This window comes from Mus caroli, unplaced genomic scaffold (assembly GCF_978045245.1).
Source record: "Mus caroli unplaced genomic scaffold, Mus_caroli_1 scaffold_11, whole genome shotgun sequence".
NCBI classification, from domain to species: Eukaryota; Metazoa; Chordata; class Mammalia; order Rodentia; family Muridae; genus Mus; species Mus caroli.
In genome coordinates, this window is record NW_028227266.1 from 74845015 (window position 1) to 74870145 (window position 25131).

Below are 25131 nucleotides of genomic sequence, written 5' to 3' on the forward strand. Positions count from 1 at the left end.
CTCAGTTACTACTAGATGGGTATAAGTAGTCTTTTTGTGGTATTGCCAAATAGCATAACTGTAGATCACAACAACATCCCTCTGTATGGTAATGATACATATTTGAGAACACACACACATATATGCATATATATATAATAATTTTTAAACCTTGGTCTAAACAATATATGATGTACCTATGTATACATGTTTTGACATAGTGCATCATTCTGGGGTACCATAAGTAAGGGATGCAAAAATAGGCTACTTGTGGTAATATGCCAATAAAGAAAGAGTTAAAGATGAGTTTTGAGAAGGTTCAAAGTGAAATGATTGATTTAGCATTCCCATGCTTATTTTGTTATTCTATATTATTTTCTCTTGATGTCTGAAAAGCATTTCTTTATCTCTTAGTTTTTCAGCATTCCTGTGGTAAATATATCTAGCTAATAGGTCAAGTCTCTATTCTTAGCACATTATGTGAAATGCTGCTTCTAGAATGAAGAGAAACCCATGAAGCACTGAGCTGCCACAGTTTGTGTGCTCTGCATCCTGACTGTTAAGAGCAGAACCTCCTCCTTTTGGTGAATGAAGGATTCCAATGTTTGTTGAAAATATTTTCCTAAAAGTGGTATTGCATTTGCTGACACAAAATACAAGAATTGTTTTCCTAGTAGGCAAAACATTTATTGAGAAACAGAAACACAATTCTGGATCGGCAGACCTTAAGCTCCTTTGTAGACTGAGAAACCCTGTCTTAGTATGGGTTATTTGGTTTTATATAATCAAATGAAAAATAAAACTAACTCAAACCAATCCAGTTACTCTGTGGCAATTTAATCTATTTTCTAGGTCATGGTAATGTTGACTTCTGCAGTTGAAATAGCCTATGTGGCAGCTGTCCCCTGTTGCCCTTGCTAACACACTTTGACTTATGTCTACTGTTATCAGATGATGTCAGGTCAATCCTGATCAGAACAGAATGATTTCAATACATTAATTTATATGTATCAATGGTTTCAATTAAATCTATTGAATTTAATTTAAACTCTTTTACCCACCAAAAAATTGTCAGAGAATAAAATCTGAGCCTCTGATGACATCAGTGAACCAATAGTTGAACTGTTCTGCTTTGGGATTCTGTTAGAGAAAGTAATAGATATTCCTTATTACTCAAGTTGTTTACTTACAGGTAAAAGTACTTAATTAATAATCAAGGTATACACTAATTTAGATAGAAACTCATGAACGGAAGTTCAAAAGTAATTATTCTTTATTTTGCTAGCACAAATCTTTCATAATCAAAGCTGGGGGAACTATTGTAATAGTGGTGTCTCTTGGGTAATAGAATATTATGAAATATAATAGGCCTTTATTCAATTAGTAATTCTATATATCTAAAACCATGACTCTTTGAGAAATTGTTAAATGTATTTAGCCATTAGTTCTATAAAGGGCTGGGTATATAGGTCAGTAGTAGAATGTTAATTGACACAATGGAATACTATCCAGCTATTAAAAATGAGGACATAATGAGTTTTTCAGGAAAATGGATGGGATATCCAAATATCATCCTGAGTAAGATAACTCAGACTCAAAAGCACATGCATGGTATGTACTCACAAATAAGTGGATATTAGCCAAAAAAGCACAGAATACCTAAGATAAAATCCACAGAACTCAAGAAGGTTAACAAGCAGAAGGGCCCAGGTGAGGATGCTTCAATCACACTTGGGAGGGAGAAGAAAACAATCAAGGGAGGCAGAGGGAGAGCATGCTGAATGGGCGAAGAGAGGGGGAGGAGAAAGGGGAAACAAGATTAGGTATGGAGGGGTGGAAACAGGACTGAAGCCTTGAGGACCAAAGGAATGAATGGAAATATGCAACCTGGGGAGGGGGGTGTTGGGAAGTGGGGGAACCCTTTAGAAAGTACCAAAGATTTGGGAGGTGAGAGACTCTCAGAACTCAAAGGAAGGGACCTTAGATGAAATGCCCAACAGTGAGGAGAGGGAACTTGAAGAGTCCACCTCAAGTAGAAAGACAGGAATCAAGTGGAGGGATGGGGTTGCCATCCCACATCGAAAACACTGACCAGAATTGTTCCTGTCTAAAAGAAGTGCAGGGATATAAATGGAAGAGACTGAGGGAAAGGAGGTCCAGTGACTGACCCAACTTGGGATTCATCTCAAGGGAAAGCTCCAAGGCCTGACACTATTACTGATGTGCTTACAGAAAGGAGCCTAGCATGGCTGCCCTCTGAGAGGTCCAACAAGCAGCTGACAGACAGAGACAGAAGCAGATACTTACACCCAACCAATAGTCTGAAGTTGGAGTCACCTGTGGTTGAATTAGGGAAAGGCTGGGATAAGCTGAGGAGGGGGAAGACCAGCAGTCTCAACTAATGTGGACCCCTGAGATCTCTCAGACACTGATACAAGAGCTAGTCTTAGGCCCTGACACATATATAGCAGAGGACTGCCTAGTTTGGCCTTTGAGGGAGAAGACACCATTCAACCCACTAGAGATTTGAGGCCTCAGGGAGTGGGGAGGCCTGGTAAGGGTCAGGGGTACACCCTCTTGGAGATTGGAGATGGGGGGGGAGAATGGGATGAAGAACTGTAGGAGGGCGAACCAGGGATGGGGGTAATGACTGGACTGTAAATATATATATATATATATATATATATATATATATATATATATATATATATACATTAAAAAACAAAAAAATATATGCAAGAACTTGGGCCCAATTCTCATCTCTGAAAATAAAATCAATAGAAAAATGAACAATTTTTGCTAGAATTAAATTATATAATTCATATAGAATACATACATACATACATACACACATACATTTATCCTTTTAAAAGATATTAATTTTTTTGTTGATATGAGTGTGTGTATACACACATGTATGTATATGTGCCACATGTATATTAGATAACCTTGGAGGCCAGAAGAGGGCATTGAATGACCTAGCAACTAGAGTTAAGCATATCTGTGAATAGCCATGTCTATTCTTGAAACCGAACCCATGCCCTCTACAAGTGTCATTAACCACTGAGTACTTTCAACCCTGTGTACACAGAGTTCTGGTCAATATCATTTTATGGACTATAATAAATGATACAGTAATACTTTTAAGAATATCTATCCACAACATATGCCAATTTTATCTAAAAATATTAACTTGTGAATCAAAGACTATGCTTAATTTGCACTAAGAGCATGAATCCAAAGCAAACTTGAGGTTTAAGAAGGATATTCTACTTTAGAGAGTTTTTATAGCCTCTGTTAGATATAAAAGATTTAGAAAATATTTTATCTGATTATGTCTCAGTTATTTCTGCTGTAACTGAAAATACCAGGTATCTATTACACTCAACAGAAAATAATATATTATACTTCATATACTAACATAATTATATGAACGAGATGGAAAAAATTCCATAATGTTATGAAATTGTGTGTTTATATTTAAGCCTGCCAATCTTTCTTAAATAACACTTCAGGCCTTTGTTATTAAAGCCCCATGGTAGTTTTTATAGAAGGTTACAGAAAGCTGTGTTATAAACATTTGATTAACTGCATACATTTCACAATAGAATATTATAAACATCCTATTAAGTGCATATGTTTCACGATAGGTTTATCTACCCGGGAGACTTCAGAGACCAGCATTCTGCTAGCTTATTCTTGGGGTGCAGTCAGTGTGACATAGACATTGATGCCTCAGGGAGGCATTTGGGGAATAACTTGGGAAATCAGACACTAACACCTCAGAGTTGTATTTGCAGCACAACTTGGGAAATTCAAGTGCTATTCAGTTCAGCTAGTTCTTGTTGGGAATTTGATTTGTGCTTACACGAGAATTCGCACGTCTGCTATGGGTTCCAGCCAACAGCTGGTTTTTGACTGGTCAATAAAGAGCCAGTGTCCAGTGTCTGGGCAGGTGGGCAGAGGCGGGACTTTGAGGATTCCCGGAGAGAAAATGCAAGACAGGGAAAAGGAATCATCATGGAAGAAGGAAGGAAGAGGATACAAACAAAAGAGCAGTGAAAGACAGAGAAGCTACCTTGTTAAGAATCAGAGAAAAGCGGCCCCAGGGGCCACTCCCTCTGTTGGAACTGGGGTAACAAAGATAAAGAATAGATTAAAAAAACAACTCAAGGTGTCAGAGAGGAAAGTGTGTTAGTCACGTGGAAGTATAGAAACAGCCTAGCTTAGGGCATATGAAAAATAATGCTGCTTTCATTCATAAATCCAGAGCTCTTGGGCAGGTGCAGAGATGCGCGCGCACTCTCCGGGAACATTGCGTCATTAAATATTTACCACTACAAGTTTTCATCTCAAATTCTGAGGACAGTGGATATTGAAAGAGCAAACCAGGCTGGTAGGAGTGTGAAAAGAATTGCAGACACTGTCCTTTAGATTTTATTCTTAGGTTTACTGGGCTTATTCATTGTGAAATAGTTTAGAAAACAAACAAGACGGTATCTTCAACTTATCATTGATTTGTATTAATTTTGATATAGATGATACTAGGATGCAGATTACAAAACAAAACAAAACAAAACAAAACAAAGAAACACACATGAGCCATAGCTTTGGGGTGACCATAAAATCCTTGATTCTCTTCTCTCTTAAACTTTTTCTCAGGAGACCTTTCTGAGTTCTAGCTGGTAAGTGCTAATTTCTCAGGAAAGCCTGAGGGAATTCTGCTGAAATAAAATATTCCTAAAAGCAACTTGACATTCTTTTCAGAACATTGCTTTCCAGAGAGGTGGTTCCACTTAGAAGTTAGCAATTCTTCACTAAGTAGCTGGGAGATGGAAATCCCTGCACTCTCTCCAAGGCAACTTTTACAGATCCACCAGGCTGTATGGAGTCCTTTGTAGTTATTTGTGATTTACTGAGTCTTACTTGCCTTCTTTCAAATGTGAAGTATTGCTTTTCAGTTGCCTGAAATACACAGAACCAAGTGGTAGATTCAATTTTAATTTAACGTAGGCACTTTAATAAAAATAAGACCAAGCACGATGAATATATCTGACCTTTAATTGCAAATGTATCTTGGGTTATTAAATATTTATGTTTTGAGTAAATATAGACAATCCAACCTTAAGATGCTGAACTATTAATGCCAATATGATTGTATGCATTTGTGAAGTATACGTTCATTAATTGGTAAATATATTTTCTAAACACAATTATATTGAAGACAAACCAGACCAAAGTAGCAGTATAAAAGAAAATACAGAAAATAGCAATTTAAGTATGTCTTTTTTATTTCATCATGATTACATTCAGGATCATTAATTAGCAAAAATAAATAAATTCACAAAGTATATCATTACTGGAGTAATCATTGACTTTTCTCAACCAATATAGCTGCTTTATATATTATGAATCTTAACATACCAAATAAAAAGTAAACTTCAATACTATTTAAATTATAAGATTTGTAAGATGTCAGGTCTTATTTTCATAAGCAGTCATCTAACTAAATATGCTCAATGTTACCAATTTGTTCAATGATTGGACACTAAGTAAGAATATACAAATAACAAGTATACTCAATATTCTAATTAGCAATGTAATTTTACCAACTTAATGGAAAACTATAACCTTGTTCAGAAAACTGCACACACTAATTATGATGAGTTCTGTGATATAGAAGTTGATATGTGCACTGATAGTCTTCCAGCAAATTTGTCACATTTTACACGACACCTGTTGACTTTAAAGAAAATGTAATCAACTAGTTATGACACCACTACAAGTATTTACTCAAATATTTAAAAACAAAAACAAAAACAGATCTGTGATCATTGTGGTATATTACTGTACCAGTCACTGTTACATATAATGACTAAATATTGTCAAATCCATCTTAAATTGGGTTATTGGCAAATATAATTTTCCATTGGTTAGTCACACAGACATGTGGTTGGTCAGTGATCTGCAGCTCACTGAATGATGACACCTCCAGCTATTTCGATGGGTGAGGGATCTCTTTTTTTACTTTGTATCCTATAGGGAAATAAGAGAAGACGTTAAAGACATCAGTGCCAGCTCCTTATAAATAAATGTGCTTTTATATTTAGGGATAGCATCTTTGTTAAGAGATGGGGATAATGAAGTTCCTGAGCATAAAGTTTCTAGAGTGGAATATTCTAAGTCTTTCTAAGGACTATCATGTATTTCATTATGGTTTCCAAATAATCTTATTTAATGGACTATTTTCAAGAAAGTAAGTTTTCAACGGTATGTTTCTCAAAACCGTATTTTAAGATGGTATTTTAATTTAGTCTAACTATATAAAGCACATGAGAAACTCCTCATATTGACTGAGGGTATGTATGTATCCACATGGTTATACTGGCTGTTGGGTATGTGTGACTGAGATCTGTTAGGAGGATTCTCTAATTCTAGAGCATAGGTAACAGAAGTTTTGTTGTTGATTTATGGTTTATTCTGTCTTGTTCATCATACCTTTGATTTGGGCATTTTTTTTTTAAAAAATCCTGGGTCTTACTACATAACACAGTAAATTTAAAATTATGTGGATAATAAATTTTACCTAATAGTATGAATAGTTTATCTTAAATTTATGCGTTACAACCAAGTCTGTGATTCAGCAGTCGAGCTTTTGCTTAACATACATGGGGCTATTTGAGTTCAATTCCCAGTGCCCCCCCCAAAAAAAAAACAAAACCCAAAGAACAAATCAGAAAATATATTGAGCAAATTCAAGATTTTGTGTATAATAATAATAGCACTCTTTCTGTCCTCTTGTGAAAAAAAGCATGCATTTTTGCTCAAGGAAAAACAGAGGTAAGCTTATGTTGAATTCTTGGGTAACTCCATTGTCTATGTGTGATGTCCTTTTGCATGTGAGGCCTTTTGAGTCAATTTAGCCAACATTAACTTCATATGATGTATATGGCTAAAAAGAGCCATCTATGTATGGGCTTTCCTGGGATAGAAAACTATGTGTTTTTTTTTTTCTCAAATCAGTGTGCTTGTCACAAAATAATAAAGTAAGCAGAATAATTGAGAGGTGTGCAATTCTCTCCTTAGATATTGATTTTGGACTTCAAAAAATACACTGGAATTCACAGAATATATTTTTAGACAATGCTTATGGTCTTGGAGAATTCAGTGTTTTGGTACTGGTTTTGGTAGATGTTAAATTAAATGTTTAGAAAATGTTAAACATTTAGAAGCAGTGAAGCCAAGAAGTAGATCTATTTTTTAAAGCTGTTGTTGCATTTATAAATAAGTGAATTGGAGTGTCCTTAGGCAGAGCATCCATTCTTCATCTCCTGGCCCCTTGCTGTAGCTGTTTACATCATCACTTCAGGAGTTTTCTTGTTGTTGTTGTTTTTGTTTGTTGTTTGTTTTTTATAATACCTGCGTCATTGTCAAGTCCTGTAATTAGATTTCTTAGCTTGCTTCTGGGGCAGCAATATGTGTGCATGTACTGTGCAGTTGACTGAGCAAAATTTCTTTTGTAGTCAAAGAGAAACACATATAAAGATATATGCTAATCAACTAAACATACATATGCATACATGTATGATTGGGCAAATGAACATGACACTTTATATGAGGTTGTCCTTTTCAATTAAAAGTAAGCAGGTTATCTATTTTTCAATACTAAATACATTAAAATATTTTAAAACCCAGGGATTTAAAACTATAGAAATCACCGCATTCTGGCAATGAATACAGCTAAGGTAAGGGAAAGGATTTGCAAATAGTACAGACAGTAGCACTCTTTTTATGGGTAGGCACGAGACCTCGTTGAACATGCCTTTCAATAAATATTTATTAAAACTTGAACAAAACTTATCGGTGTATAAGAAGCCACAGTGATAAATGTAATTGAATCATACAATGCATAGCTTATTGTTGATCAGTTTTCTAAAGAAGTGAGCAGGAAACAGCACAATTCAGTTGGCTGTAGGGATATTCAGGCAATAGGTTGATAAGCATCATAATTGGAAAAAAAGTCATAATCCATATGACTTTCTTTCTGCAAAAAAAACATAAAATGAATCCCCTGTGGTCACATTTTCCCTTACATAGAAGACTGAAAGTCCATAGACTTATTCCACATATAGTTCTATTTAACCTTCATTCCAAGTTCCTGATTTTGTTCACCCCCTCCCTTCTGAGTTGCATTCAATTACCTTAACTTGAGCATCACCATAAAAAGAATTCCACAGGTAACTACCATGCACACAACAACATAGAATAGTTCTCCTGTGAAGAAAAGGTTAGAAATTAACTTGACATGTTTGTTGTGAATGTAAAAAAAGAGAAAGAGCTATTAACATATGTTCTGGTGGGGTGTAGGGGTAGGGAGTGCCTCAGCGGGCCCATGCCAAGGCATCCCTTCCCCCTGAGAGACCAGCCACAGATGGTATAGCATAAGAATAGAGTTTATTTAGGGCATGGGGAGGGGAGTTAAGAGAGTAGTAGAGGCAGAGAAAGGCAGAGAGGAGAGAGGAGAGACATATAGGCCAGCCATGGCCACATGGAGATATGGGGGAGGAGAAAGAGACAAGAAAGGCAAGAGAGGAAGAGAACAAGAGAGAAAGAGGAGGGGCCAAACAGCCCTTTTTATGGTGGGCCAGGCTTACCTGGCTATTTCCAGGTAACTGTGGGAAGGAGCATACCTGGCTGCTGTCAGGAATTGTGGAGGTGGAGTGTAGACAGAATACCAACAATGTTAATGTGGATTGGTGGGAGACCAGGAGACTTCAACCATACATGAAGAACTACAGGCAACTGAGGAATGTCAAGAGCTGGAGAAATGTTCATCTTCAGGGAGGGGCACACTGATTGGCTATCTAATACCAAATGACCAGCACCGAAAACATACATACAGGTAACATATGAACTGAGAAATGTTATATTAGTAATATATGCACGCATACTTAAATGTATGTAACAATTAATAAATAAAGTGGCTGTGAATCTGAAAGAGAGAAAGGAGGGGTAATTGGGAATGTTTAGAGGAAGAAAAGAGAAGCTGAGATGATGTGATTATATTATGATCTCAAAAAATAAAATGATTTTGTTAATTCACAATATTTTTAGAGACACTAAGCATTATTTTCATAGAGAGTTTTTAACTGACCATTGAAGAAAGAATTGAATCCAGTCAGAGTAATTTCTTTTGAATTCTTTCTTTCATATGAGGAAATGTCTTTGACATTAGGAGTTGGGTAATCTGAAATAAAATAATAAAAAAATTGATATTGAAATATTTAAAATTACACTTTGGCTTTATCAAATTGTTATAATTTGTTTCATATTACATTAAACCACAGCAATCCAGTTCTATGCCACCGTTTTTATAAGTCCAATGATTTGTATGAAAGTACGAATGCTAAAACTTTAAAACCTTGTCCCTGCCGTGTTTAATCAACTAAATTATGGAAACCTTTTTCCTACAAACCACGATTAGAAAAAAAGATCTCGCTTTATGGGATAACTTACTGAGCCTTGCATATGGGCAAGAGACAGAAGGCAGTAATTCGAAGCTTTGGCTTTGGACATTGAAGAAGATTCCTTCTTTACACAAGTGACTACTTCAACGTGTTTCAAGGATACCACGTTTTTTCAGAGAGCCACTGATAAATGGCTTCCTACAGAGGAAAGTCTCTAAACACGCTGGCGCCCCCTTCTGCTCAGACCTGGAAACTGGCTGTTTTCCTTCCACTGTTCTAGGTCTAGCTCCTCCACACTCTGACCATTCTCCTCCCCACTTCACAATCTGAAGACCTTCATCTTTTGCTGTTGAGCCTTTACCATATGGAAGGACTACTGCTGGCTTCTCTGGGCATTGAGTCTTCCTGAGCATCTCTGAGGATGTAGTAATTCTAGATGCTACTTAACTCACTACTCACTACTCTGAAAGGCATGCTTCTTTGTGCCTAGGTCAAGCACTATTTCTTTTTCTTCCTGTGGTGTATATTATTTTCACTGGCTTTGCTCCTTTCAGAAGATAAAATCCTGATGATTAATGAATGGATCTATTTCAGTACAACTCATCCCTGCCTATTTTATTACAACCCTTCCTTCTTTCCTTCTTTCCTTCTTCCCTCCCCCTCACTCCCTTCCTCCCTCTCCCTCTCTCCCTCCTCCCTTCCTTCTTTGTTTATCAAACACATGGCATTTATTTCTGGACCACTTGACATGTAATTAATGCTTTCTAGAGCAGACTTCTCTTTCAAGTGCCCACATTCATCGGGCAGCTGCTTGGAGAAATCTTCCTGTGCCATTTTACTGAAGTGAATCGATTGTCATCCATTAGAAACCTGACTTCAAAAGGCACAATATTTTAGAAGACTTTTAAGAGGCAGCTTTCTCAAACTATTTCCTATGCAACACTAGGCCTGTCTACCTTTACATACTAACAAAGTATAAGGTGCCAGAGGAAAATGGTTGAAAAAAATCTGTTCTAAGATAACAAATTATACACAGTTATAGGATCTCTCTCTCTCTCTCTCTCTCTCTCTCTCTGCATGTGTGTGTGTGTGTGTGTTCATGTAATGTACTGAAACACATTAGTTAAAATTAAAGTTCTCTCCCCCTGGCAGTGGGCAAAGAGATGCCTTGTTGGTACTCTTGGTCTTCTATCAGTCAGGGGCAGAGCAGAGGGCAGTCCTTTGTTCATCCTAACTTGATGCCTGGCTTGGTGGCCAAAGCATCTTTATGCCTAGGACACATCAAAAAATCAAATCGAATCCAGGCTACATAGCATGGAAGGAGGAAGAAAGAAGAAAGATAGAGACCTGTGTTCCACCATGCCAACAGGTGCAGGAAGGAAAAGATGCCCACAGGTCTGCCTTCTGCCTCATAGTATGGGTGGGCCATAGACATACAGAGCCCTGCCTACACCCGTATAGCACAGCGTGGGAGGAGGAAGACAGGCAGAGACCTGCAGGCTACCATGCCACCCAGAGACCTGCCCCAAGCACACCCAATAAGCAGGCATAGGCACTTGCTTGCTGGAAGATGTCACACTGCAGTCACCAGACTCGAGGCAGGCCTGCAGCAGGATCCACCACAATGTGAGAGTATGTGGTGGGCAGATGGGAGAGAAAGAGAAGTGGAGCCACTCAAGCATTATGCAGAGAGATGGAACTGGAGACTCGAGGGTGGAGAGGAGTTTCCTGTTGTAAGTGGCCACTGGGGGCCTTGGAGAAGTCCCATCCAGAGCTGCTGCTGCTGAAGGTTATGTCTGGGTTCATACCTACACAACTGCTGGGATCAATGTCAATGTCCTTGGCTCTTATTACCATTAGGGAACATGGGGACATCCCTGGTGAGGCAGCCACCAAGGACTACATGGGCTGTCCAGGGGCTGTGCAGAGCCTGGCTCACCTCTCACTGGCAGCAGCACTAGAGAGAATGGTTTCTGCGCCTACCCCTGGCAGACCAGTGGAGCTTACCCTGGAGGCAGGGGAGTGAGTGAGACCCTGCCACTCCTCTGTGCACATGCCATGCGCAGCTACAACAGGAAAAGGGAGAAGTTCAGTACGCATGTAGCACTAACTTTTCAGATGGAGCAAATGAGTGCAGTGCATTTAGAGAATGAGAAATGTGGAGAGTCAGTTTTTAGTTACCTTTCCACAGGTCCCTTTATAGAACATGTTTAATTGTGATGGTAAAGGGGATTTTATACAAATATAAGCAGCATTAAAGGTTTAGAACAAATACCTCCAGTCAGAACCACATCGTGTTTGCTCACAAATCCTTCAGATAGTATTACAAGGTATTATCTTCTTTGCAAATTTGTATTTTCTAAATATCCTGTTACCTTATATAACTCTACAAAGATATAATGATAATTATAAATAAAAATAAGTCATAGCACTGTAGACAACAGAGTTAATTAGACACCAGTGGCATGATAGAGGCCAGCCATTGGTGTCTTGCCATGGACTTAAGACCTCCTTCTAATTTGCTAAATGTTTGGCTTGGACTAAGTCTTGTTTTTCTCTTAAGTCTTCTGTACCCCAGTTTATTATTCTACTAAAGTAAGATAATGCTTTTTAGCTAATGATGATGATAAACAAGGCAGATCATGCAAATGATCTTGTGCAGTATACGCATAAAGTAGAAGCCATATTTTTTCTCTTTTTTTTCTTGAGAGAAAATTTGACAAGGGTCATTGGAAGGATTGGAGAGACCAAGGAAAGAGGGGGAAATATATATATATATATATATATATATGCATATATATATATACATTCAAACATGAATGTCACAAAAATTAAAATATTAGAAAGAGAGAATTTGTCAGCCATAGAAACCTTTAATCATGGTAAGTTAGTGAAATCAACATTCTTAATAAAACAGAGGGAATAGGAGAGGGACAAGGGAAAAAGTGTAGGTTTAGGTTTATTAGATACGGGAGTCAAGCAACATGCCATTGGTAGAGAAATGTAATCGGACTTAAGAACTGTAACAGCTAGTGTATGCAAAGGTTTCAGCGTTTGGAAGCTGATTATGGGATGGATCCCTGGATATGGCAGTCTCTAGATGGTCCATCCTTTCGTCACAGCTCCAAACTTTGTCTCTGTAACTCCTTCCATGGGTGTTTTGTTCCCAATTCTAAGAAGGGGCACAGTGTCCACACTTTGGTCTTCATTCTTAAGGACCCAGATATAGCTGTCTCTCTATGTCGGGGCCTAGCAAACACAGAAGTGGATGCTCACAGTCAGCTAGTGGATGGATCACAGGGCTCCCAATGGAGGAGCTAGAGAAAGTACCCAAGGAGCTAAAGGGATCTGCAACCCTATAGTTGGAACAACATGAACTAACCAGTACCCCGGAGCTCTTGACTCTAGCTGCATATGTATCAAAAGATGGCCTAGTCGGCCATCAGTGGAAAGAGAGGCCCATTGGTCGTGCAAACTTTATATGCCTCAGTACAGGGGAACGCCAGGGCCAAAAAAATGGGAATGGGTGGGTAGGGAAGTGGGGGGGGGTATGGGGGACTTTTGGGATAGCATTGGAAATGTAATTGAGGAAAATACGTAATAAAAAATATTAAAAATAAAAAAAAGATGAAATGCCTAAAAAAAAAAAAAAGAACTGTAACAGCTAAGCCAACACTGAATCAGGAGATGGCCCTTGGTTGAAAGCCCTTTTCAGTTATCTGCCTGGCCATATTTAAAGAACTAAAACAATTAAAGAGACAGAGTGTCCATTGTAGAGTAGGCATGCTAGAATAGAACAGTGAGAGAAACTGACTGGATCAAAGTGGGCATGGAGAAGTGTTGGGAGTAGTTATTAAGGCTGTAGACATATACTTCATGTACATTTTCAAGCTAATAGCTACCACATGTCACTGTTGTAAGGTTTAGACTGTGGGTTGTACTAGAAACAGATTGACTGAAGATGAAGGAGCTGACTCATGGTGACCTGGATACTTACAACACCACCAGAAAAAAAACCCTTCATTTGCAGAACCCATAGCACATCACAGTGGAGGAGTACAGCGAATTGCCCTTTGAAACAAGTCTGGTCAACTGATTTATGTGGCCTCCCACTTATCAGAGTACCTTGCCTCCCAACCAAAGTAGACACCATCATAAACTAGTGAACTCTAGAGTCTTATATAACTGAGCTGTTTTGAAAGTCCTTATCACATGCCTCTGGGGATTTTTTAATCTACCAAACTCAGGTGCCGATGCAACAATAGAATATAAACCCAACTTTTATAAACTCAAGGAATACTGTTGGTGGGGAAAGTTAGGCAGCCTTGGTGCTAACCCAAAACAAAAACAGCCAAGCAAACAAGCAACCAAGCAATGGACGGACCAACCAATCAACCAAAGAACCCTTCTTACCCTAAGTAGAGGAATAGAAAGGAAAGAGAGAAAGAAAAGGTGGCGGTGTTATATAAGCACACTGTTGAGACATCACTGAGAACCTGCACAGGTCTTGATGTAAGTTCTATCATTCCACACTGTTTTATCTAGTTAAAAGCTGATTGGTTGAGAGTAATGAATGAGACGAAATAAAGGCTGTTTGAGTTGCTTTACAAGACAACAGAGTGATTTTTAAATATTCTTCCAATGTTCTTAATGTTGTAAGGATTTTATTGGGCTTATGAAAAGGACTCCAAGAGAAAATTGTGGAAAAACTGATACTAATGGAAGATAAACTATTTGACATCACCAGTGGATTCCTAGGAAAGCTTTAATTGTTGCTTACTGGCCTCATCAAAGAGGCCTAATTTGTCTAAGTGCCAAACATCCTTTTCCATAGAAGTTCCCCATCTAAGATAATATCCCAGAGTGTAGGTGCCAGAGCAGTAACTATTAAATGCCCACATGTGGTATTTTATGGGAAGAATCTGATGCTATTATGTTGCTGTCTCATGAATACGTGTCCTTTAAGCCAGGAATACACACACTCATAATAAATGGCTTTTATGACTTCACATACACAACTTCGACATACAGAAAGTATAGAGGAAAGATTGCTTATTTTATGCAGGCTTGGCATGAACTCCATTCCCAATTACAGGCAATGAGGGGACTGGATGAAGCCAATGAAAGCATAGGCAGGAAAATGGAAAAGATAGCACAATGCCTTCACATAATAAAGACTGTTATTGTTCAAATTGCAACAATATTGTTTTGGTTTGTTTCTTTATATTCTTCCGTGATCTTAAATGTTTCTGTCCTCTATAGTGGTGCCAAAATGTGAGCTGTCTCACTCATCAGTGGCAACTCTTTAATCTTTCTTTTTTGGCGTGAGCACACAGCCAAGATAGTCAAGGATGATTCATGCATCATTTCATGCTCGGTGGCAGACTTTTCCTTCTCCCCTAAAAACACCTAAGCCTTTAAGAGCAGAATTGGGGAAAAAAGTGAAGGTTGGAGACAGATGTTCTCCTGTTGTTTCTGTTGAGGGTTTGTATACTTCAGTATTTCCAGATTTGAGCCGTGTGAAACATTTTCTGCAAAATAAGAAGCCAAGCCAAATTCACTGGGTTTCAGATCTGCAGACAAAATTTGAACCAGCTGGGTTTTATTGGTAACGTTTGTGAGCAAGAAAACCGAGTGGTGAAAATAAAGCCAGTATTTTCCCAAACTGGAATGGACGTGTCTTTTGGCTATCCCTTCCATCTATCTTCTCTTGAGAGAATTTTGAATTTTGAAAGGACCTCAAATAAAACGTGCCAGGTAATTCCTTGGAGTATCTGTTCAGAATATTAGCTAACAAAGATAGAAGATGGAAGCAAACCCTCTGCCTCTCATGGTCAAAATTCAGAGGAAGACAAAAGAGGCTGTGGCTCTACACAACCTGGATGTGAGTTGCTCAAAGCATGCTTTCTATGTGTATACTTTCAGGAGTAAAAACCAAGAGGCATCGACTTAAATCCACAAACACATACATCAAAACCTGACAATAATGGCACACGATGGCAGACTTACTGGGTTTGTGAATGGCAAAGCTCTGCCCCATGGTTTAAGTCCTTTTAGGTGGGAATTACTATGCTTATTATAACAACATATGCAATTTATATTTAAATATATAATAGTAGCAAACAAGCATGTCCTATTATGAGAAAGGGCAAAATATTAACAATGATTTCCATAATTTTAAAAGCAAGGCAATCAAAGATAATCTTAGTAAGAGAGATCTCCCTTTTCTCCAAATTTCAGTTCTCTGTTACCAGAAAGAATAGTATTCTTATACAAACTGAAGGAGCTGAAGGGGTTTGCAAACCCATAGGAAGAACAATATCAACCAACCAGACCCGCTCAGAACTCCCAGGGACTAAACCACCAACCGAGGAGTACACATGGAGGGACCCATGGTTCCAGTCACATATATAGTAGAGGATGACCTTGTTGGATCCCAATGAGAGGAGAGGCCTTAGGTCCTGTGAAGGCTTGATGCCCCAGTGTAGGGGAATGCCAGGGCAGGGAGGTGGGAGTGGGTGGGTAGGTGGGGGAACACCTTTATAGAAGCAGGGGGAGGAGAGGATAGATGATATAGGAGGTTTCTGGGGGGAGAACCAGGAAAGGGGATAACATTTAAAATGTAAATAAAGAAAATATCCAATAAATAAAAAGGAGCCAAATCAAAAAAAGAAAGAAAGAAAGAAAAAAGAAAGAAAGAAAAAAAAGAAAGGAAAGGAAAGGAAAGGAAAGGAAAGGAAAGGAAAGGAAAGGAAAGGAAAGGAAAGGAAAGGAAAGAAAAGAAAAGAAAAGAAAAGAAAAGAAAAGAAAAGAAAAGAAAAGAAAAGAAAAGAAATCATGTAAATTATCTTAAAATTTGATCTAGTCTTTGAAAGGAAAAATCCCTTGGCTGTTCATCTATTGTGAAGCTCCAATGCGGACAGCTGCCAGTTCAACATTGTCTCGTCAAAGCCGCAAGTGTTACCACAGCAAATATGGCATGCTCAACTATTCCAGGTTGTATTTTATGTGTGCAAACCTGTACTGCCAGCCAGCTGAGAGGTGCCCTTCTCATCCAAGCCCAATTTTACAATGGGAAGCATATATTCTGCACAGTTTTCTGAACATTGCAGGGAGGGTTCCAATACTCAAGCGATGACAACATTCTGCTGCCCGAATTTCAATTCCCATCCTTCAGAATAGCGAAGTTAAGGGGAATTCTCTGAGATCAAAGTCATCCACACTCTGTTGGATGGCCGTGCAACCATGCACAAATGGGCAGCAATAATGAGTTATTTGAAAGAAAAAAATGGAGGCGAGAGGACACACGTAATTAGGAGGAGGAAAGTAGACATGTTATAGAAATCCAAGGAAAGTTGGAAGGGAGAAAAGGTGGCTGGATATGACCAAATTTAATTGTAAAATGAATGTATAAAATTTTCAATGGATAAAAGAAGATAGAACTTTAAAGGTCTTGCTTTTCCATGCTTATGGCATTTTTTTTTTAAATGAGCACATTTGAGATGTAACCACAGTTTATTTTTACTTAACAAAACAGGTACCACTACATTAGTTTTTAATCACAACCAATGTCTCTTTGGGCTGAATTTGAGGGTGTGTTTCTATATGTGAGATTATAATTATTACATTTCTCCTTTCCCTTTCCTCATGCAAAATCCCTGTCCCATGCCCTTCCCTTTTACCTTTCATAGTCAAGGCCTCTTTTTCTTTTCATTAGTTGTTGTTCAGTGTTCATAGTTAGGTTTTTCTATTGCTGTGGTTAAACACCATGACCAGAAGCAAGCTGGAAAGAACACGGTTTATTTTCCTTACACTTCCCCATCATGGGCCATCATTGGAGGATGTCAGGGCAGGAGCTCAGGGTGCTGCTGCTACTGTTTACTGCCTTTCTCACTCTTGGCTCACTCAGATTACTTCCTTATACCTCCCAGAACCACCTGCCCAGGGATGACAGTATTCACAGTGATCTGGGTTCACCCACATTAATTACCAATCCAGAAAATGCCTTAGAGACTTGCCCACAGGCTAATCCTATGAAAGTATTATACCGGTTAAGAGTCTGCCTTTACCAGAACTAAAAGTTACTTCATTCTGATCGCAGGATGACCAACCAAGAAGAAATTGCAATTCAAAACGTGTATGCACTAAATTTGAAGTTAAATAATATCATAGATCAAATGAAGCTGACAGACATCTAAAGAATGTTTTACCTTAAATATCACATCATGTGCACTCTTCTCAGCAGCTCATAGATATTTTTTATAAACTAGATCCCAGGCTGTAATATAAAGTTAATCTCAAGGAAAACAAAAAGTTTGAAGTATCTCCATGTGTCTTCTGTGACTACGATTCAATTAGCCCCAAATCAATAGTACAGGATTATTTAGAAATTATGCAGATTCATTGATATTAAATAATACTAAAGAATGATGTAATCAAAAAGAAAAATTTAAAAATTCCTGGAAAAAAATGAATGTAAAAGCCCAAGATGCTAAAACCTCTGGGACACACTGAAAGCAGTTTTATGAGGGAAATTCATTGTGCTAAGTACATGTATTTTAAAAAATCAAATGGAGCCCAAATAAATGCCCTAAAGAGGTATCTCAAGAGGTTAGAAAAATGAATAACAAACCAGACCCAAAGCCACTAGATAGAAAGGAATAATACCAAGTCAAAAATTAATAAAATAAAAACAAAAGCAACAACAAAAATAATTCAAAGATTCAATGAAATTAAGAGTTAGTTCTATGAAAAGATGAATAAAATTGGCAGACCCTTAACAAAATTAACCGAAATGAAGAAAGACAAGACCCTAATTAATAAAATTATAGATTGGTAGGGGAGCATTATAACAGGATTTGAAAACATATATGCTTAATTGTGAGGCAGTGAGCTGTGCACAGACAGCCTGGTCCCCAGTGGAGTACAAGCCTTAAACTCCGGTGACCATAAGGGATGGCAGGTATTTGGCCATGCCTCCTGGGCCCCAGGCTCCTGCTGCAGTCATAGCCTCCCACAGCCTCCCACCCCCCCCACCCCCCCCCCCAACACACACACACAGAGGTATGTGGCCATCAATCATGAAGGCAATGCCCCAAGCTCCTGGTATTCTGTCTGGACTCCACTCCCACAGTTACCTGGCAACAGCTAGGTAGACCTAGCCCACTATAAAAGGAGTTGCTTGCCCCCTCCTCTCTCTCTTGCTCTCTTACTTTCTTGCTTCTCTCTTGCCCTCTTCTTCCCCCTCACCTGATTCCCTGTCCCCCTCTCTCTGACTTCTACTTCCCTACTCTCTCCCTCTTTCTGTCTTTCTATCATAAACACCTTAAAACCGTGGACTGCCTCTTCTCATCAGGATTCACCATGCTGGAGCAATGAAGCAGGTTTCCCTCTAAAAAGCCTTGAGTGCTCTAACCTCCCAGCAGGAGGCCTCCCTGCAATCCAGCCATGGTTTAAATCAATCCAAGCCTCAGACTGAGTAAGCCAGACACTCTCCTCCCTTCAGGACCTAGACAGTGCACTCTCCTCTCTGCCCTTTTCCCTTTGGTAGAGAATCCCCACTCTGTTCTCAGCAGTTCCATGACAGCTTCTGTGGTACTCTAGAGTGAGAACCTGACATCGCTGGCCTCCTTGCGGCCCAGGGACCCCAGAACTGGCTCTTCCATGGTACTCAGCGGTATCTGTGCTGCCCTAGAGTCAGAGTCCAACTCCAGTAGATCCGCAGAGACCCCAGACTGCACCATCCTTACCCCAGGAGCAGGGTCCTGTGTCCTGTGGCGTCCCACAGTTAGACACCTGCCTGGAGGTTCCATGGGGGTGCACATAGTCAAACTTCCACCTCGCCCACCCCACTTTTTGACCCACACTAAATTAAGTTGAAAAGCCTAAAAGAAATCAATGGATTTCTGGATACATCTGAAACATCAAAATTAAGCCAAGAGGAGATTAACAATTTAAACAGATCATAAAAATAAGAAGGAAAGAGTAACAAAAAGCCTTCAGGCAGAAGAAAAAGGTCACCTGGCTTGAGTGTATAATTCTACCACACTTTCAAGGAACTAAAACCCAGTACTTTTCAAATTATTAAAAAATTAGAAATGAAAGGACCATTTCTAAATGTCCTCCATAAAGCTGCCATTGCTCTAATTCCAAAGTCAGGTCAACATACAAAAACATATAGAATAGACCAATATGCCTGGTGAATATAGATGCAACAAGTCTAACACATACGTGCGAGCACACACACACACACACACACACACACACACACACACGAACAAAAATATACATTGCGCTTTGGTTTGCTTTCATGTTGCTGCAATAAACATGATGAACAGAAGCAATCCAGGGAGGAAATGTTTATTTCACTTTATGGGTTACAGTCCATTGTGAGTGGAAGTCAGGTCAGGCAGGTCCTTAATGTAGGAACTTAGATACAGGAACTGCAACAGAGGCCAAGGAGGAAATCTGCTTACTGGCTTGTTTACAGTGGATCTCTCAGCTTTGTTTTCGTGCAACTCAGGAGCATCTGCCTCTGCTAACTCTGCCCACAGTAGACTGGGCCCTCACATCGATAATTAATCAAGACAATGGCTCACAGTCTTGCATATGGGCCGATTTGATGGAAGCATTTTCTCTGTCGAGTTTCCCTCTTCCCAAATGACTCTAGTTTGTGTCAAGTTAACAAAACTAACCAGCGTAGTTATCCACCCCAATCATGTCCTTCAGTCCTAAGACAGGGCCCTTAATGGCAGGATGGGGACAGCAACCCCTTAGAAGATTTAGTGTGTCCTGTCTCAGGCAAAACTAACATTATGAGAGATAATTTTATACACAATAAATGTATGTCTGTTTGGCCTTATTGAACACATGTCCTACAGTTGCCCAACTGTCACACTGTATTTAAGAAGCCACTTATGTTTTGTCAAAATTATTGTTTGCCTATGACATCATTATGACAGTGTCAAGCCTATGGATTTCTGTGATTTTCCATATTCCTCAAGTTTACTGTCCACTGAGCTTCAGATTCTTCCCATGAGACAGCTATGTAATGTTTGTGACATTGCTCTGGTTTAGGGATGATGAAGATCTTGCCCATTGCAGACATGTTGATGTTGGGCTGCCTCTACAAAACTATATTGTACACTAGAGTCTATTAATTTTGAAACATGACATTCAACCATTAGGGTTGTTTGTATTGATCATGTTTTAAAATCTACATTTGAAAGTTGGCCTGACAAGAAATAAATAAAGAAAGAAAAAAGCGAAGGAAGGAAGGAAGGAAGGAAGGAAGAAAGAAAGGAAGGAAGAGAGAGAGAGAGAGAGAGAGAGAGAGAGAGAGAGAGAAAGAGAGAAAGAGAGAAAGAAAGAAAAGAGGGACTCTGTTTATATTTTAGGTTTGAAAGATAATAAAGTTAAAAACCACTGGTTTTCTCCTGAGATCTGAGTCCAAAGAAACATTTGGAATTCTAAGTCTATAAATTAAAATACATAAAAGGCAAAACTTACAGAATTTACCATGCTTATATGTTTCTACATTGATTTGTAACTGAACTCATTTTAAAGAAATGGTTTGTTTGTTTTTATTATTCTTTTCATTGCTAACTTAAAATACATATGCTCGATCTTTAAAAAAACAAAACAAAACACAAAAGCCTTTTCAAATAATGAAAAACAAGATCCTAGAGGAACAATCACAGAGTTCTAAAAGGGAAAATATAAATTTATAAGTAAGTGTCTACGAATTTGATGACCTACAAATTCACCATGGAGCCACTTTAATCCAGAAAATACAACATATTTGAATGCTTAGAGACTATGTAATAAATATGAATATAGACTAGAGAAAGTCTGTTGAATGTTCCTTGAAAACCAGAAGACTATTTTAGCACCTGGACTGAATTTGAAGGAAACTAAACTTGAATTAAAGTTTTGTGTAGACACCAAGAAAAAGTCAGTGGTTTTGGCTAGTCCAAGTGGTTTATTTAAAGACAGAACTTAACATAAAGTTCCTGGAACACTGCCTTATATTTGGCTGTAAGACACGGTCGTGTGTGTGTGTGTGTGTGTGTGTGTGTGTGTGTGTGTGTGTGTGTTTATGTGAAGGAGGGAGGGAAGACAAAGAGAGACAGAGTCAGAATTGCAATTAGAAATGTTTTCCACATTGCTCTTTGTTTAATTTACATAATGTACAATTCTCCTTCTCAGCCAGAGAGTGATTTCATGACACTGAAAATTAAGACAAACATCTTAAAAGATGAGCTTGAGCCTTCATTAATTCATCATCACAGTCTCTAAATTATCTTTTAAAAATGAACACAGTCTTATGCAGTACAGAAAAATATGCAGTAATGTGTTATGCACCATCCCATACTCATGGGTGGGTTTAAAAGACTGTCTATGAGTGCACTGACTGATGGAATAGGATTCTGGATACAGACCTTCACTGGGAAAGAAGCAGACGAATGCTGTTAAGAAAGAATAAATCATATATCCACTGAATGCACACAAACATGATAAATAAAGCAGTTTTACTAGCATCTTGATATCTATGAGAAGGCATGAATAGACAGATGAAGAGATGGGGCTATAAAATGAAACTAAATGCTAGAGCATGGAGTGGCCAGAAAGCTCCTTCACTTAAGACTAAACCTTACTTAATACGTAAGCACATGCTATTTCTTGAAAGCCAGCTGGATGTTGAAATCCTCCCGAAACAAATCTCCCATCTTTATATTTTCAAATAGATACAGTGAGGACTAAGGCAGCTTAGGTGATGTACACATTTAAGAACAAAGCCATGTTTGGATTGTGCTTTACTTGCAGAGCTGAAATGAATCCAAGCCTTACAGTGAAATAGATACTATTCCGAACTTAAAGAAGTAGATCATCACAAAAGAACAGTGTTAGGACATGAAGATGACCAGTGCTCTCATTACAGTGAACATCTGCACCCTATGTGTTCTAACTCCTGATCTTTTTACTTAAACATTTGAATTGAACATTTTTAGCTTGGCATCCTGCTTACCCTGTCTCACAGATGCAGGTATGGCCATGAGTACCACCAGAGCCATTGTCAATCGTCCCAAGAGGACACTGTAGCACTAGAATTCAAGACAAGGAACTTTGGGGCTGTAACACAGCCCCATTCCCATTTGCATCTTCTTTGCTTTTGCTAACCTTGTCAACAGGATGTCACATGGAGCCCTTAAAGCCTGCCTTCTCTTCAGAAGGTTAGAGTCAAGGTCATTACAATTGGCAAGATAATAAAGCTTTGTGGATATAAAAAAAAAGAAAAGAAAGTTTTTAGTTTAAGATGAAATAAAAGATTGATGATCTTAATCTTAATTCTAACAAGGGGGAAAAAATCACTTTCATTCAAGGACAGGGATACCACCAAGAGAGAATATATACTGTTTTGTTCCCTTTTCCATGGATTTATTGGTGCACTCTTGTGTTTTCTCTGTTGTGTGTCTGTTGTATATCTGTGGTTGTTGGGAGGATTGGACAAAGTGTGCCACCAGAGGAGCTTCATGACTTTGTGCTTAGTAACCTTGCCTTTTCCCATGCAGACCTTTCTTGTTCCCTGAGAGGTATGAGTGAGCAAAGGAGGCTCTTGGACTTGACACTGGAGACTAAATTTTTCCACATGTGGATAAGAGCAGTGACTCCCAAACTTGGCTACAGTCAGAGTTATCTGGACAAGATTGGTTTTATACAAGAAATTCTGTAGATATTTCTGAGGGTGATTCAAGTATGGGAACCAAAAATTTGATGTTAGTTAATTCCCTTTGGCTTGGAGTTATGTTTGGCCTATTAGGGTCTTCATTTATAACAGAATATTTATTCCAAATAAAATTGTGAGAATCAAAGAGCTTCTGTGAACACTTAGTTGAAAATCTTAAAAATGTGTATGATTTTTGTAAAGTATAAAAAAAAAAGTACAACAACCTAGAAACAAAACCTGGAAGTAGAATTAATAGACTAGTTTTAAGTTCAAAACTTATACAATAGTTTTTAAAGTAATATGGTTAGAGGACACACTACTTACTATATAATAGTCACTTGATACATGGGATTCTTTCTCAGTATGGTGTACAGAGTCTTTGGTAAGCTATATGAGTATAGCTACAGGACACACCTCTTGTGTTGTGGAATAAAGTCACACCACACACAAAGCCTGTTTACTGTTTGAAATACATCTTTGAATATTATCAGATCAATTAGGCAACTGGTTCTAGGAAATGGTGTGTCAGTGCTCACTGTTAATGGACATCTTCCACAAACCACAAATCCAGAGGTGGCCCTAGACAGCAGGTTGAAAGAGAAGCCCTCATTGCAGGTAGTGCATGCTCTGTTCTCAGTTTTGCTTGTCTAGAAAGAGAAGTGGCTAGACATAAGACTCATGGTGGGTGGTTACTTTCTTGATCAAGATGAAAAGAACAAATATGGAAATTGGTAAACATGGAAGGGGAGGGGGGACAGCATGTGGAAGGTTATATGCTAGTGGTAAAAAGTGGGCAGATTTCTCTGGGAGACTCCATCTTCCACAATGTGCCCTCTATACCAAGGTGAAGTTAATAGACTATGCAGTGTAAGTCTACAACCTCTCTATGCCCACATGATGAAGTATGACACTGTTATAGTGGAAAGAATGGGAGCTAGCTCTGGGTATCACAGAAAGGATTTCCCTTCCCTAAGGCTGGCTAGTCAAGATCCTTCTAATGATGAATGGCAAGTCTTCCAGCATCATCAAAGACCTGTAGATAGCCCTTACTTTGGCAGATTAACAGTACATTGATGAAATGATTGTCTGAGCCTGATATAGCTGTCTCCTGAGTGGCCCTGCCAGAGTCTTACAAATAAGAGGCAGATTCTCACAGCCAACTATTGTACTGAGCATGGGGTCCCCAATGGAGGAGTTAGAGAAAGGACTGAAGGAGCTGAAGGGGTTTGCAACCCCATAGGAAGAACAACCATATCAACCAACCAGACCCCCCCCCCCGGAGCTCCCAGGGACTATGCCACCAATCAAGGAGTACACATGGCTCCAGCTGCGTATGTACCAGAGGATGGCCTTGTCAGGCATCAATGGGAGGAGAGGTCCTTGGTCCTATGAAAGATCAATAGATTCCCCAGTGTAGGAACTCACTCTGTAGATCAGGCTGGCCTTGAACTCAGAAATCCACCTGCCTCTGCCTCCCAAGTGCTGGGATTAAAGGCATGTGCCACCACTGCTGGACTTGGCTTGGTTCTTTATACAACCCATGACCACCACTCAGAGTGGCACTACAGTAGCCTCAGCCCTCCTATGAATCATTAATCAAGAGTCTCGTAGATTTGCCTACAGGCCAACTGATAGAGGTGTTTTCTCAATTGGCATTTCCTCTTCCCAGAGGCCTACAGTTTAAGTTAAGTTGACAAAACTAACCAGCACAGGGCTCTATTCAGCATTTTGCATGCACATATTTAAGAGTTCCAAATATTATGGTTACTACAAAGAGGAACAGAGTTACAAGGATGACTATTTTGTCTTTTTTTTCTCCTATGACATAGTCTCATGATATAGTTACAAAGCATTGTTGAGAGATTCAAAAGGAGCAACTTTTAATTGAGTGTTTTAGAACAAAACTACATAGATTTGTACAAACTAAAGACTCCTCCTGTTCTTTAAACTGGTCTCAGA

At 38.8% G+C, this 25131-nt stretch overlaps 1 protein-coding gene and 1 non-coding gene across 2 annotated transcripts in view; one reads left to right on the forward strand and one right to left on the reverse strand.

Moving 5' to 3' along the window:
- Positions 1-5951: 5951 nt before the first annotated feature.
- The window catches only part of Gfral (GDNF family receptor alpha like), a 42883-nt gene continuing 23703 nt past the window's right edge, over positions 5952-25131 (reverse strand). Inside the window, exons 7-9 of the mRNA XM_021173366.2 lie at positions 9134-9226; positions 8181-8253; positions 5952-6015 (exon numbers count right to left, since the gene is read on the reverse strand). Coding sequence (XP_021029025.2) covers positions 5952-6015; positions 8181-8253; positions 9134-9226 — 230 coding nt within the window. The remainder of the gene's footprint in view (positions 6016-8180; positions 8254-9133; positions 9227-25131) is intronic.
- LOC115032024 (small nucleolar RNA SNORA48) lies at positions 10587-10730 on the forward strand. The gene has a single exon (XR_003837672.1). It is a non-coding gene; the product is annotated as a small nucleolar RNA SNORA48 (small nucleolar RNA).